Source organism: Myotis brandtii, unplaced genomic scaffold (assembly GCF_000412655.1).
Source record: "Myotis brandtii unplaced genomic scaffold, ASM41265v1 scaffold344, whole genome shotgun sequence".
NCBI lineage: Eukaryota > Metazoa > Chordata > Mammalia > Chiroptera > Vespertilionidae > Myotis > Myotis brandtii.
Genome location: NW_005363247.1, coordinates 3,675,403 through 3,690,185, shown reverse-complemented (window position 1 = coordinate 3,690,185; position 14,783 = coordinate 3,675,403). Strand labels below are relative to the sequence as shown.

The 14,783-nt window shown below is 37.2% G+C and overlaps 1 protein-coding gene across 2 annotated transcripts in view; it reads left to right on the top strand.

The window, feature by feature from the left end:
• The window catches only part of ARRDC3 (arrestin domain containing 3), a 14,372-nt gene extending 4,403 nt beyond the window's left edge, over positions 1 to 9,969 (top strand). The window contains exons 2-8 of one of the 2 annotated variants that reach the window (XM_005871500.2): positions 434 to 515; positions 2,279 to 2,426; positions 3,358 to 3,460; positions 3,916 to 4,172; positions 4,511 to 4,673; positions 4,938 to 5,092; positions 7,262 to 9,969. In XM_005871500.2, the coding sequence (XP_005871562.1) occupies positions 434 to 515; positions 2,279 to 2,426; positions 3,358 to 3,460; positions 3,916 to 4,172; positions 4,511 to 4,673; positions 4,938 to 5,092; positions 7,262 to 7,318 (965 nt within the window). In that variant the 3' untranslated portion in view covers positions 7,319 to 9,969. Of the gene's footprint in view, positions 1 to 433; positions 516 to 2,278; positions 2,427 to 3,357; positions 3,461 to 3,915; positions 4,173 to 4,510; positions 4,674 to 4,899; positions 5,093 to 7,261 lie in introns of those variants that run through there. The other variant, XM_014543959.1, reaches the window with a different exon arrangement.
• The last annotated feature ends 4,814 nt before the right edge of the window (positions 9,970 to 14,783 follow it).

Genomic DNA, 14,783 nt, shown 5'->3' with positions numbered 1-14,783 from the left:
GCCCGTGGGGGTCGGGGTGATGCCCCCATTTCACAGATGAGGCGGCTGAGTCTCGGGGTTCCCCGCCGGAGGGTGCCCGTGGGGGTCGGGGTGATGCCCCCATTTCACAGATGAGGCGGCTGAGTCTCGGGGTTCCCCGCCGGAGGGTGCCCGTGGGGGTCGGGGTGATGCCCCCATTTCACAGATGAGGCGGCTGAGTCTCGGGGTTCCCCGCCGGAGGGTGCCCGTGGGGGTCGGGGTGATGCCCCCATTTCACAGATGAGGCGGCTGAGTCTCGGGGTTCCCCGCCGGAGGGTGCCCGTGGGGGTCGGGGTGATGCCCCCATTCCGCAGATGAGGCGGGAGAAGTGATGAAGTAGGAATTAGCGCGCAGACCCCACGCGCCGCCCGCGTGTGCCGGTCCCTGACGGCGTGTGTTGTGTTTCTCTCCGCAGACGACGACAACTGCGAGGACGGCTTCCACACCATCCCTTCGGGGCGGCATGAATACGCGTTCAGCTTCGAGCTTCCACAGACGTAAGTATGAGAAGGAACAGGCGCTTTTCATAGACATCCATCCTTTTAAACTTAAAATTATTCTAAGTTTAAATGTTTTTAGTTAAAAAAAAAACCCTTTTCATGACCGAATCTTGCGAGAGGAAAACAATGTGCTAAAAAAAAGCTATTTTATAATGTAGTGTGGCAAAATTATAGAAAGCAAAGCTTAATTCTTAGTACTCTGCCTCACGATTGATGAGGTTTTTAAAACCTGAATAAGAGTTCATTTATTTATATGAGTGAGTTGAAGGTGCTAGTCAAATAGTTACGCCCTGTATGCCTAGTTGACCATCAGTTATTAGCAGAAAAGGTAAGACATACCAAGTCACAGTCACTTATAAACACGCGGTCTTCCTCCTCTTCTGCTGATGCCAACCAGCAGCGGTGAGCTGAGCCCATCAGCGCGTTGGGCGCGTCCCGACTCCAGGAGCGAGGTGCTTTGTGCTTTGGATCTGAGCTCAGTAGCTTCTGTGCAAAGAGCGATTGAGAAGGTCACCAGGAGACATGATGACTTGGACTTAAAAGGAAGCATCCTTCAGAGATACCTTCACATAAGGATTGGGATCTAACAGGAAAGGGAGATGGAAAAGGGGCATAATCTTAATGTAGTAAAAGATTGTTAGGAGAGATTATTCAATGTTTTTGAAATAATGCCTTTAACAGATTATCCTGACAGGCAAAGTGGGACTTGTGATCATTGTTTTGGAGGATAAACTTACAAAAAAAATTTATCAAGTGCCAAATGTACATAATTTTATATCTTATCTGTAAAGCACTCGTTTAAAATAAACTCTAAAAGACTAGCAAAATATTGCATTTTATTTCTCTGTGCTATGCAAATTAATGCAAGACTCTCAAATAGATAGTCAATATGACAAGCACTTTATTCATTGATTATAGGATATTCACAATCTGTTTTTGCAAATTCTTGATTAGACATAAATTTCCTATCCAACTACTCATTCTAATCTAAGTTAGCACTCTGCCTTGTAAATAACTGAAAACCAGGCATTTTTCTAATGAAATTATGAGAAAGAGACTAAACTCACTAAAATAAAATCTTTCACAAGTAATGAAACTGGCAAAATTGCAAGTTCTGATTCCCTTGATACAGGTCAGTAGAAATGTTTCTTTTTCTTTAAGCCTATAGTAAAGTTTGAAAACAGCCAAAAAGGAAACATGAGGACACTGGGAAATATAAAACTTTTTTAGTATTTCAGTGGACTTTATGAAATGTGAAGTTTTTGAAACTATAATGACTGTTGTAGGCCTTTTCTAGACCTTCTTAATTAGTTGCTATAAAAAGAGATACTAATTCCCGGCAAATCAATAGTGGAGCACTGTAGGGAATTTGGTCTGAATATTTAACCAGTGTCTAATTTCTCAATAGAAATAAACCATTCTTAACTTTATTTTTAAATTAAGTTCTTGACCTTTTCAAGAATTATTCACTTCCAGTTTTTCATAATTTTGCCACCAACATTAAAAGTAGCTTCTTTATTTAAAGAGATTGTATACTTCTTGTTTCTTTAAGCAAAATTTCTATAATGTTTACCAGCTATTTGTTCTATTTGGAAACAAGATTTTTCCCCAATGACTTATCCCTTTGGAAATTTTTAAAAATCATGTTTGATATTTCACTGATATATAAACAGTACAATATATTAACACTTCTATGATAATCTGTGTAATTATTAGAAAGAGGTATAATATTAATATATTGACCTTTATATTCTACACAGACCACTTGCTACCTCATTCGAAGGCCGACATGGCAGTGTGCGCTATTGGGTGAAAGCCGAATTGCACAGGCCTTGGCTTCTACCAGTAAAATTAAAGAAGGAATTTACAGTCTTTGAGCATATAGATATCAACACTCCTTCATTACTGGTAAGAATTGACTGAATTCTTCATTCTTTGTTTTGGCATACCAATACTAAAGAATAATCACCTAAACTTAAACTGTAATTTTATCATTTTAAAATAGTGGCTTTATTTTAAAATTTAAAAAAATATTAATTATTTTTAAAAATAGTCAAGGGCACACACACTAATGAAGAATATGATCATATTTCCTGATACTGTAATTAACATTAAATAAATGTTAAAAGTAAGACTAGCATATGGTATGAAATATCTCTTAGTCAGAAGAAACAGCAGTAACAAAAACATAAATCTGTTCCCTGCATAATTGTAGTAGAAGAGGAGCAGTAGTGTTAATTATTATTTTAACATAATATCACTTACTTTGAAAATACCATAATGAATCATTGGTATTGCTTTGCATTATTCCAATGTAGGGATGTCAAACGATGGGGAGATTATCACTTTTTTCAAAAAATTTAATTTCATCTTAAATGAAATCCTTCTTAATTGTATTTTTTCACAAGATTCAAATTTAACTTCAAAAACATTAATTGGTTTAAACAAACGATAACATCTTTAAGCAAATAAGAATTTTTAAAATGTGCAGTTTTCCCTTTTTTACACAATTTAAGGCAGTTTAATAAACTGGAATGTGGAAAGGGTTTTTTTGTTTGTTTGTTGGGTGGGTTTTTAATATATATAATGTGGGCTAAAATGATGTTTATGGTGTTAAGCCCTGCACCCTTTTTTCTTAATTGCATAGAAACTTATATAAAAACAAAAATAATTCAGAGCCATTGGTTAGTAAATGTATATATATATATATTTGGCTACCAACAAAAAGCAGCACTGCTTTTAATTTTTAATTCTCCAAGAATTTAGATTGTATTTTAAAACATTTTATTACTCTCCCAACTCATACATTGATCTTTTTGTCTAAATTTATTTCTTACAGTCACCCCAAGCAGGCACAAAAGAAAAGACTCTCTGTTGCTGGTTCTGTACCTCAGGCCCAATATCCTTAAGTGCCAAAATCGAAAGGAAGGGCTATACCCCAGGTACGTATGAAGTGGATTCCCACAAAAAACAATCTTTTTTCACTTAGCTTTTGTGTTTAAATTTATAGTGTTTCTATAAATGCAAACATGATATAGCATTCTTTGGTAAAATAACATAAGCTGTGCTTATCCAGTTTTCTTTCATAAATTGAAATGTAGTCTCCTTTACTCCTATTTTTTCATTTATTGATTTTTTTTTTGTTTTTAGAAAGAGAGAGAAACATCGATTTCTTGTTCCACATATTTATGCATTCATTGGTTGCCTGTTGTATGTGCCCTGACCGGGGATGGAACCCACAACCTTGGCATATCGGGGCAATGCTCTAACCAACTGAGCTACCCGGCCAGGGCCCTCTCCTTTTTTAAAGAGCTACTGAAGAATCTACATTAGTTTTGGGGATTTTGTTTGTTTTGTTTTGTTTTGTTTTCTTAACAGATAATTTTTCCCTCTCTAGGTGAATCAATTCAGATATTTGCTGAGGTTGAGAACTGCTCTTCCCGAATGGTGGTGCCAAAGGCAGCCATTTACCAAACACAGGCCTTCTATGCCAAAGGGAAAATGAAGGAAGTAAAGCAGCTTGTGGCTAACTTGCGTGGGGAATCCTTATCATCTGGAAAAACAGAGACGTGGAATGGCAAGTTGCTGAAAATTCCACCCGTTTCTCCATCTATCCTCGACTGTAGTATAATCCGTGTAGAATATTCACTAATGGTATGTATAAATTTAAGGGGTTTTATTTAAGTCTTAAAATCACAAGGATATCATTTTGTCTTATATCCAAGATTTGATATTTGTATTCCATATAATATATATACAAACAAATATAAGTCTTTATATAGTTTGCATTGTAATTATTAATTTTATATGTATGTGAATGTATTATAAGGTTATTATGCATATGGATAAACTTTTCTTGTATATCATATGCATATAAGTAAAAAAATGAAGTAAATGAGGACCTCAGATAACATTAAAACTGGGTTATTAGTTTTTTTAAAAGGAAATAATACTTGGCATTCTAAACCTAGCGTCTCCTTTTACTCTTTTAGGTATATGTGGATATTCCTGGAGCTATGGATTTATTTCTTAATTTGCCTCTTGTCATCGGTACCATTCCTCTACATCCATTTGGTAGCAGAACCTCAAGTGTAAGCAGTCAGTGTAGCATGAATATGAACTGGCTTGGTTTATCCCTACCTGAAAGACCTGAAGGTAATTTGATATAATATATATCTAACTTTAATCTCCTATAATTTTCAAGAACATAATCTCATATTTTACGATTAAACTTTTTGTCTATACCTAAAAATGAGTATATATGTCCCTAATGTTAGATTTAAAACCTAATCCCCCTAGTTTTGAACACAAAACAAATAATTATTTTACTTTGATATTTCTTTTTAATATCTACTATTCTGTGTATTTTGACATGCATCAGAACATGCTGTTCGAATTGCGTGTATCTTTTTCCTTCAGCACCACCCAGCTATGCAGAAGTGGTCACAGAGGAACAAAGGCGGAACAATCTTGCTCCAGTGAATGCCTGTGATGACTTTGAGAGAGCATTTCAAGGACCACTGTTCGCATATATCCAGGAGTTTCGATTCTTGCCTCCACCTCTTTATTCAGAGGTAAGCATCAACTCCTCAAGTATAAAATGGGCTGGCTGTCTTGCATTGCAGACTTTTTAAAAATACAATTAGTTTTTTATTATGATAATTTAGAAAAACATAATTTAAAAACACAGATTAAAGATTAGATTAGGGTTGTCAATATTTACTAAGTAGGACTGTTCACTTCTATTGGTGAAATAAAGATAATGATCTCACGTCATGCTTTTCAAAATGCCAGTTAAAGGAATAATTTACATTTTAAAGCATCTATAGAACTGCCATTTTGCAAGCATTGATTAATAGATAGAATTTATCTTATCCTTTTCCAATTTAATTCTTGTATATTTTAACATTCTCAGCCATGAGGGAAAATAACATATTTGCAATAACATTTTAAACCACATTTCTACACTGTTAGATTATTTTTATTCATTTCATATTGGTGACAATTAAGCCCTTACATTAATAAAACATGGCCCTTAGTGGGAAAAACAAACTTAGCAGCGAAGTATTATATAACAATTAGAAAGGAATGTACAGTTCATTTGAGAATCAGCGTATTGGGCCCTGGGAATCGAGGGGCTTCCCTGAGAAAAATGATTAAAAACAGTACTCCTCAAAAGGTAGGGTAGTTCAGGTATGAAAGCAAACAGCCAGTGCAAAAAAAAGAACAGCATGTGCAAAGGCAAGTAACTAAAAGGTGTGGGGGATGCAGCAATTTCAGTATACTTCAGAATGCATATATACAAAGTACATGTTTTGAGGGGCTTTAAAGTTAGCCTTGATACCAATATAACACCAAATAATTTTGTAAATCACTGCAATTAGCTTTTTCCTTTTGGTTACTGTAATTTAAACAGCTATTTTATAATGAAATGTTACTCCCAAATTAGACATAAAAGGGATGTTTCACTCTTCAACAAATTGTCCTCCTCATGTTCCCCCCCAACACCATGACTGGAAGAGTCAATTTTCTTTTGGATCTAGCCAATATGACATGCACTTTATTCATTGATTATAGGATATTCACAATCTGTTTTTGCAAATTCTTGATTAGACATAAATTTTCTATCCAACTATTCCTATTCATAAAATTTTCTATTAAATGCTAAAAATGTTCTCCCTCTTGTTACAGATTTTGTTACTACGTTTTTATTCAGACATTTCTGTCTTTCTTATTATTAAGTCAGTTGTTTCTCGTTGGATCTGAGGCTTCTTCACTGTCCAGGCATTTTAAAAGAATGGCAATCTAAAGATCTACTTTTAAGTAATTTGTCATAAAATTCTTCCTCCTTTTAAAAATGAACCAAATAGTATTAAAAACTTTTAAAACACTAAATTGGTTCATGTTGTGATTTAATTAACATCTAGTCACATAGAGGGGAGCTTAAAAAGCTATTTTTACTTTTTTTCCTCTTTAAAGGATAGTTATTAAAAGAAAGAAAAGTTATTTAGCTTTTTTTCTTCAAAAATGGGTTTTGCCTAAAGTGTCTGAGGCACTTTGGATTTGTCCTACGTGTGAATGCAAGTAAATAGGTCTTATCCAAAAGGTCTTTCAGTAAAAGAAATGTATTAAACCCAATAATTTGCCTTCCTGTGCCCTTTCCTTTATACCTGAGAGGCAACAAAAATGCATTCACTTTTATTAAACGTATGTGTATATGAAAGTCACTCCAAAGATAGAAAAGGTGGGAAGCCCCTCTATCTCTGGTGGGTTCAGGATTACTATTTCTTAATATACACTATTCCTGGGCCCTTTCTGAAGTTTTATACCCAAGAGTTACCAAGAATATTGTTTACACAACTGCATTCTTCCTAAAGCCTACAGAAGAGATTTTTTTTTTAAAAGTATAAAAGGGATACTTTACAAAAGGATATCATTGCTATAGAGATGTTTTACATTGTATTTGAGTCTTAAGTACTAGTACGTGCTAAGTAAAACTCCATTCACTGGTAAAATTTAACCATTCACTTTTGTGAAAGAGAACTATTCAGGCATATTTTTATGAATGTTATTATTAATCTAATAATTGCATGTCAGGCACTAATACTAATACCCTTTCCTCCCCATATTAGCTACGTATGTTCTTTCTAATTAGGTTCATCAACTAATACTCAAAATCTTAGTCATTTGCTACATTCTTACTAGACCTTATCAAATAACTTTGAATTTTTTTCTCTTTTAAGATTGATCCAAATCCTGATCAGTCAGCAGATGATAGACCATCCTGCCCCTCGCGTTGAAGGAACATGTGGTTAAATCAAGTTGATGTGAATTCCAAACTGTATCTCTTCCCAGCTGAGGACAGAGAAGTATCTTGGAGACACGTTTTCAGAGAAGTGGAGTTGCTTTTGCCCAGAAAAATGGCAAATACGTGAAACAACCAGTGATCATGCTTTAGAAGCCTATAGCAACATTCTGGGACTGCTCCAACATGCTTGAAGATCTAAGCTTTTCTTCTTTAAAACTGGCACATACCAAGAGCAGTCGTCTTAGCCTATGGTCATACGTGTCAAGACATCACGTTATAAAGAGGGATGATTTCCTTCTTTTGATTTGAAAATTTGCACATGCTCAATGCTTACATTGTGCAGTTCAATGTCACTACAGCTTTTTTTTTCCATTAATGCCAGACTCTCGATATTCATATAAAACTTGTTTGTGATCAGCACAACAAGGAACAAAAGAAAGCTTTGAAAAAAACTTTAAGATGAAAAAAACGCACTGACATTTTTTTTATTTAATATAGCCTGGACTTTACCTGCGTATGCACATGCTCAGAATTGTCCTACTAGGCTGACCATGTATCACCTCTTCAGCTTGGATCCTATTGTGGATTTATTTACAAACATCAAATGCCTTCAAGCCAATCCTTCTTGCTGTATGTTTTGCAGCCTACTGTAGTAGATACGCAACAGATATGTGGGAAAAGAGATAAGAGGAGGAAGCTAATAAGAGACTGTCAAGATTGTATACCTTCTTGGTTTCTTTTAAGAATTTGTTGCCTTTCTACTATTACAGCAAAGCAGCATTTTGTTACTGACTGCCTAAAATCACTTAATCTCAGGTGAACGCATCACTTGCCAAACTGTTGGAATGCTATTTTGTGTTTTGTTGCACTGTTATTTTTTCGTTTGTTTGGTTGGCTTTTTGGAGAGGGAATTTGGAAAAGGGACATACACAAAAGTGATAACCCACCCGCATTTTCTTTTTATCATTACATATAAGAAGAAACTAGAAGAGCTAAGAATGGAATAAAGAAAGGCAGTATGGCAGGCACCAGCAAAGAGTTAAGGGCTGTTGCTCTTAAAAATTACTGTTATTTTTTTGTTTGTTTTAAAAAAGTATGGAAGTTTTCCAGTCACAAGAGGAGGAGAAAATACATTTATTTTTATACGCAGTTACTTAATTACCTCCAAACACATATGTTGGAAATCATTTTTGCTGGTGCAGAGTATTTTAATGAGCAGGAAGGAATATCAGGTTATGATTAGAGAGCTCAGTTTATACATTTTTTATCCTGCTCAAGATCTACAAAGCTTGAAAACCTGTTCTAAAAGTGTATACCTTCAAAATTATAAATACTAGAATATATGCTGGAATAATAAATGTTCTATATTTTGTGGTTTTTTTTTTAATGGAAATCTTTTTTTTTCATTACCTAAAGAACATTTTGCTAAACATGAAAAATCACTGACTTTGAGTATATGTAGATAAGATAGGGAAATTATTACATCGGTAAATTATAGTTTATATTAAAGATAACTGACAGTTGGCTCATAACAAATATACCAGCATTCATGGTGACACTTAAAACAGCATTTTCTGAGTATACTCAGAAAATTGTCTTACTTTAGAAGGAATTCAGCTCTGGTGTTTTTAGTGAAAATCAGCATCTCTGATTTACAACATATGTGTGAAATGGGTGTTACATCTATCCTGCCATTTAACCCCACAGTTAAGGTGACTGAAAATAATAGTAACTCTGGCTTGGTGCTTGACCTGGTTAATACTGTCTTAAAGCTTCATACAAAACAAATAGGCTTTTCCATAAGTGGCCTTTAAGAAAACATGGAAGACAATTCATGTTTGAAAAATGCTGACAGGGTGAAGAAAGCCCAATGTAAAAATGAATCGCGTTTTAAGTGATTCAGTTATTAAAGGGTTTGGGCTCCCGTAGCAAACTAATACTAGATAATAAGGAAATGGGGGTGAAATATTTTTTTATTATTGTTAAATCATTTTGTGAATGTCCCCCTCAAAAAAAGCTAATGGAATATTTGGCATAAAGGGCATTTGGTGGTTTTATTTTTGTTTGGGGAGGGGGGTTGTCAGAAAATCCCTTTTCTTTTTTATGTCTAACTTCTAGGGAACAATTGTTGATATGCATAGTATTGGAATACTTATCACCATATACTCATAACACATGAAAGCAAGAATGACCAATATTCTGGCAATTGGCACTAGGTCACGAAATAAAATATGATAAAATCCTAATTATATAAAACTTTATAAAATAAAGTTTTGTTTTCCCCATTAAAGTATTTCTTTTTTATTTAGAGGCATTACTTTACTCTTTCCTAAATATTGGTCAATTTCTGACATAAGACGTGAGGGTTCACATTTGTATTCCAGTATTCAAGATAGATTCCTGATTTTTCTATTAGGAAAAGTAAAATCCAAAATGTTAGCAAAACAAAGTGCAATATTAAATGTTTGCTTTATAGATTATACTCTATGGCTGTTTGTAATTTTTTTTTCCTTTTTTATTTGGTGCTGAATATGTCCTTGTAGGCTCTGTTTTAAGAAAACAATATGTGGGAAATGATTTGATTTTTCCTATTGCTCTTCCTTGTGGAAAATAAAGTGTTTTGTTTTTTTCTTTTTTGTAAAATTGTTTGGAGATTTATTTGAATCAATCATATTAGTATCACACATGCAAACACTTAGGACTACAATTAAAACTCAAGCCATTCTTGGTAAGATTTGTTTCTAGACTCACTAAAGAAAATTTCTTAAGGCTTAAAGGAATTTTGAATACTACTTACTGTTTTACTTAGTAAGTCATTAAGTTATGGATACTTCCTTATAAAACTTGTCATATATATGAACCAAACTTAACCAGGTAAAGTACTTTACTTAGATACCAATTCCCAAGTCATAAAACCATAAAAATCCTTGAAAACAGCCAGCAAAATCTGACATCTCTCAGTAGTATTTTTTGCCCATATATCTAGGGCCAGAGAAACAGGAGAAAATAAACAAATGCGACTACATCAAAATAAAAAGCTGCACAGCAGCAAAAGAAACCATCAACAAAAAGGAAAGGGAAACCTATTGTATGGGAGAACACTCTAATAAGGGGTTAATATAAAATATCAGGAAATCATATTACTTAACAAAAGGAAAACAATCCAATTAAAAAATGGGCAGAGGACCTAAATAGACACTTCTCTAAAGTGGACAGGTAGATGTCCAAGAGACATGAAAAAATGCTCTAAATCACTAGTCATCAAGAGAGATGCAGATTAAAACCACAATGAAGTATTAATCACTTCAACCTGTCAGAATGGCTACCATCAACAAATGACAAGTGCTGGCGAGGATGTGGAGAAAAGGGAGCTCCAGGTACACTGCTGGTGGGAATGCAGACTGATGCAGCCATTATGGAAAACAGTATGGAGTTTCCTCAAAAAATTAAAATATGGAACTGCCATTTGACCCAGTGATACCACTTCTAGGAATATATCCTAAGAAACCTGAAACACCAATCAGAAAGAATATATACACTCCTGTGTTCATTACAGCACAATTTACAATAGCTAAGACTGGAAACAACCCAAGTGCCCATCAGTAGATGAGTGGATAAAGAAGCTGCAATATATTTACACCAGGGGATACTATGCAGCATCGAAGAAGGATCTCTTGCCCTTTGCGAAAGCATGGAGGGACCTGGAGAGTATTATGCTAAGCAAAATAAGCCAGTCAGAGAAAGATAAGATCACATGATCTCATTCATATGTGGAATCTAAAGAACAAAATAACCTGATGAACAAAATAGATCCAGAGACATAGAAACATGGAACAGACTGATAAATACCAGAGGGAAGGTGGGGGGTGGCTGGGAAAAGATTAACCAAAGAACTTATATGCATACTAGAGGCCTGATGCACAAATTCATGCACGTGAGGGGTGGGGGAAGGGACCGCAAGAGGTTGGCCGCCGGCCCCAAGGAGGGAGCCCGCCCTGGGAGAGGAGGCGACTGTCGCTGGGCTGGGCAGGGAAGGAACCTCACAGTTCCCGCCTCCCCCACTCCTCCTTCCCTCGCCACCTTGCCAGCCACCTTGCCGCCACGGTGGTGGGCGGGAGGCCCCCAGGGAAGGGACAAGAGGGGAATGGGAGCGAGGCAACCCTTGTGTCAAGGTCTGACTTTCAATAGATTGCAGTGAGGGAGTTGCTCTGCTAGGTATGAAACCAAAACCTAGAAGCAGGTCTTTATGAATGGTTTAGCACCAGGGGCCGATGGGGGCCGGCCGGCTGGGGGAGGGGCTGCAGGAGATTGGCTGTGGGAGCGAACTGACCACCAGGGGGAAGCTCCTGCATTGACTGTCTGCCCCCTGGTGGTCAGTGTGCATCATAGTGACTGGTTGGCCAGTTGTTCCAGTCATAATGGTCACTTAGGGCCCAGTGGTTCTCAACCTGTGGGTCGCGACCCTTTTGGGGGTGGAACAACCCTTTCACAGGGGTTGCCTAAGACCATCAGAAAACACATATATAATTACATATTGTTTTTGTGATTAATCACTATGCTTTAATTATGTTCAATTTGTAACAATGAAATTGGGGGTCACCACAACATGAGGAACTGTATTAAAGGGGCACGGCATTAGGAAGCCTGAGAACCACTGGCTTAGGCTTTTAGATATGTAGACTAGAGGCTCGGTGCATGGATTTCGTGCAGGGGGGGGGGGGTCCCTCAGCCCGACCTGTGCCTTCTTGCAATACGGGACCCCTCAGGGGATGTCCTACTGCCAGTTTACGGGCCTAACAGCAGTCGGGGACATCCCTCTTGCAAACCGGGATGCTGCATGCAGCAGTGACCATACTTTTCATAGAGATGAAAGGCATCTTGCTGTTGTATGGGCAGCTACATTTTTTTGCCCTGATTATAAAAAGTAGTACATAACATGATCCTTCTGAGGCAGTAGTACCATTTTCCCTATCTTATGGGTGGAAAAACTGAAGCAGAGAGAAGTTAAGTAATTGGCTTTGTCACACAGTTATAAGTTTCAGAATCAGGGCTGACCACAAAATATGCAAGCCAGAGTCCATGCATGTCATTGCTGCATCATCCTGTTTTTTTTGTGTTCGAGTAGCCTTGCCAGGTTTTAAATTTTAAATCTAAGAGACTATTCACAATATATAGGGTAGGGTCCCTAGGCCTGGCCAGCGATCAGGGCTTATCTGTGGGGCAACCGGCAGGGTGATCGGGCGGCCCCCGCTGGCACCCACTTTGGCTGGCAGCCTGGCACTGCCTGTTCTTCAGCCCCTCCCCCCACCAATCGGTAGTTCTGCAGGTCATTCTGCTGTTTGGTCGATTTGCATATTAGGGTTTTATATAGATAGATATGCATAACCCATGGACACAGACAATAGGGTGGTAAGGCCTGGGGCAGGGGTATGGGGGTATGGGAGTAAGCTAGAAGTGGTCAATGGGGAAAAACAAGACATCTGTATACTTTCAATAATAATAAATAAAATTAAAGTTACCATATTATTCTAATCTTATGAAAACACAATTTTTCTAACTTTTAAAACAAAATTTTGAGAAAAAAAATCTTTCACAAAGAATGTCTGAATTTTACAGTGATTTGTAATATTAGAAGTACTTTTGGAGTCACATTTAGAATTTACCTTTTAGTGTTTATACATATACTAGAGGCCCGATGCATGAAATTCTTGCATTCGGGGAGGTCCCTCAGCTCAGACTGCACCCTATCACAGTCCAGGAGCCCTCAGGGGATGTCCAACTTAGGCCCAGGGGAGCGGGCCTAAGCCGTCAGTCGGATATCCTTAGCATTGCCCTGGAGGCGGGAGAGGCTCCCATCATCACCACTGTGCTCGCCAGCCGTGAGCCCAGCTTCTGGTTAAGTGGCACTCCCCCTGTGGGAGCGCACTGACCACCAGGGGGCAGCTTCTGCATTGAGTGCCTGCCCCCTCGTGGTCAGTACACATCATAGCGACCGGTCATTCTGCCATTCGGTCAATTTGCAGATTAGCCTTTTATTATATAGGATATGGATGAGCTATCAAGTTGTATATGTGCCTTACTATATGATTCTTCCATATTCTCTAATGTATATACAATGGGGCCTTGACTTACGAGTTTAATTCGTTCCATGACGGAGCTCGTAACTCAAATTACTCCTATGTCAAATCAATTTTCACCATTACAATGAATGGAATGCTGGGCTGATGTTGTGGCATTCACTGTGATGTTCGCTGTGCCAACTAGCGGTGGGGTATCTGAAGCTGGCTCGTAACCCGAATTTTAGCTCGCAACTCAAAGCAAAAAATCGGCCGAGAGACGGCTCGTATCTCAAAAAACTCGTTAGTCGGGACACTCGTAAGTCAAGGCCCCACTGTATATAAACAAAAATGTATTACAAAGCAGCAGACAAATATGTTTATAATCCACTTCATAGACGTATACTGTCATTTTTGTTGATTAAATGCAAGTAATCTGTCTTGGCCAATGTGGCTTGGTTGAAACGTCATCCCTTACACCAAAAGGAGGCAGGTTCGATTCCCAATAAGGGCATATACCCAGGTTGAGGATTCAATCCCCAGTTGGGGTTTGTATAGGAGGCAACTGATGTTTTTCACATCTACCTTTCTCCCCCTGCTTCTCTACAAAATCTTTTTTTTTTTAAAGCAAGCAATCTACCCAACATCCTAATACAATAAGGAATGGGAAGAAGAATGATAACGTCAAAAGGGGAGGCCTAAGTTCTGTGTTCTGTAACTAGAAGTTTCCCTGTACAAGATGTGTGCATTTTGATTTCTTTATTTACAAAGTGAAAAAGTAGCTATCCAAAGTTCTTTTCATCCATCAAGTATGAAGTTATACATCTTTGGATAAAGAAATAAAGCTCTAAGTCAATCATAACATTGAAAATTAACACATTGCTTCTAAATTTACATTAGAATACTTTTAGAATGATTTAAGTACATGTCACAAGTTTAAGAGTGACAGTTATCTGGCTCTGCTTTTGCATTAAATCATCTGTACTTATCAAACTACCCTTGTCATTATGGCCAAGAATGGGTATTTATTAGGATTTTTGATTGTAACAAAGGGAGAAACTCAGACTAGCTTAAGTAAAAAACTATTAACAAGTAATTCTGGGGATAATTTATTAAGCACATTTAGATCCAGAAATCCAAATAATGCCCTGGACACTCACTCTTATCTCTCCTCTGTTTACTTAACACCTCTTTTCATATTAGCTTTATTCTTTCATGTTAGATGGGCCAGGAAAGATGACCCAGCTTTTATAGATCACGGAAGAAATGCCATCTGGAGTCCCCAAGTCACTTGTTTGGGGACATTCTGAGTGATCAATATGTAGGTCATGTTTCATGCCACATAGAATGGATTTCCCAATAGAAAGAGTTCTATTTCCAGAAGAAAAGAGAAAAGCGGTC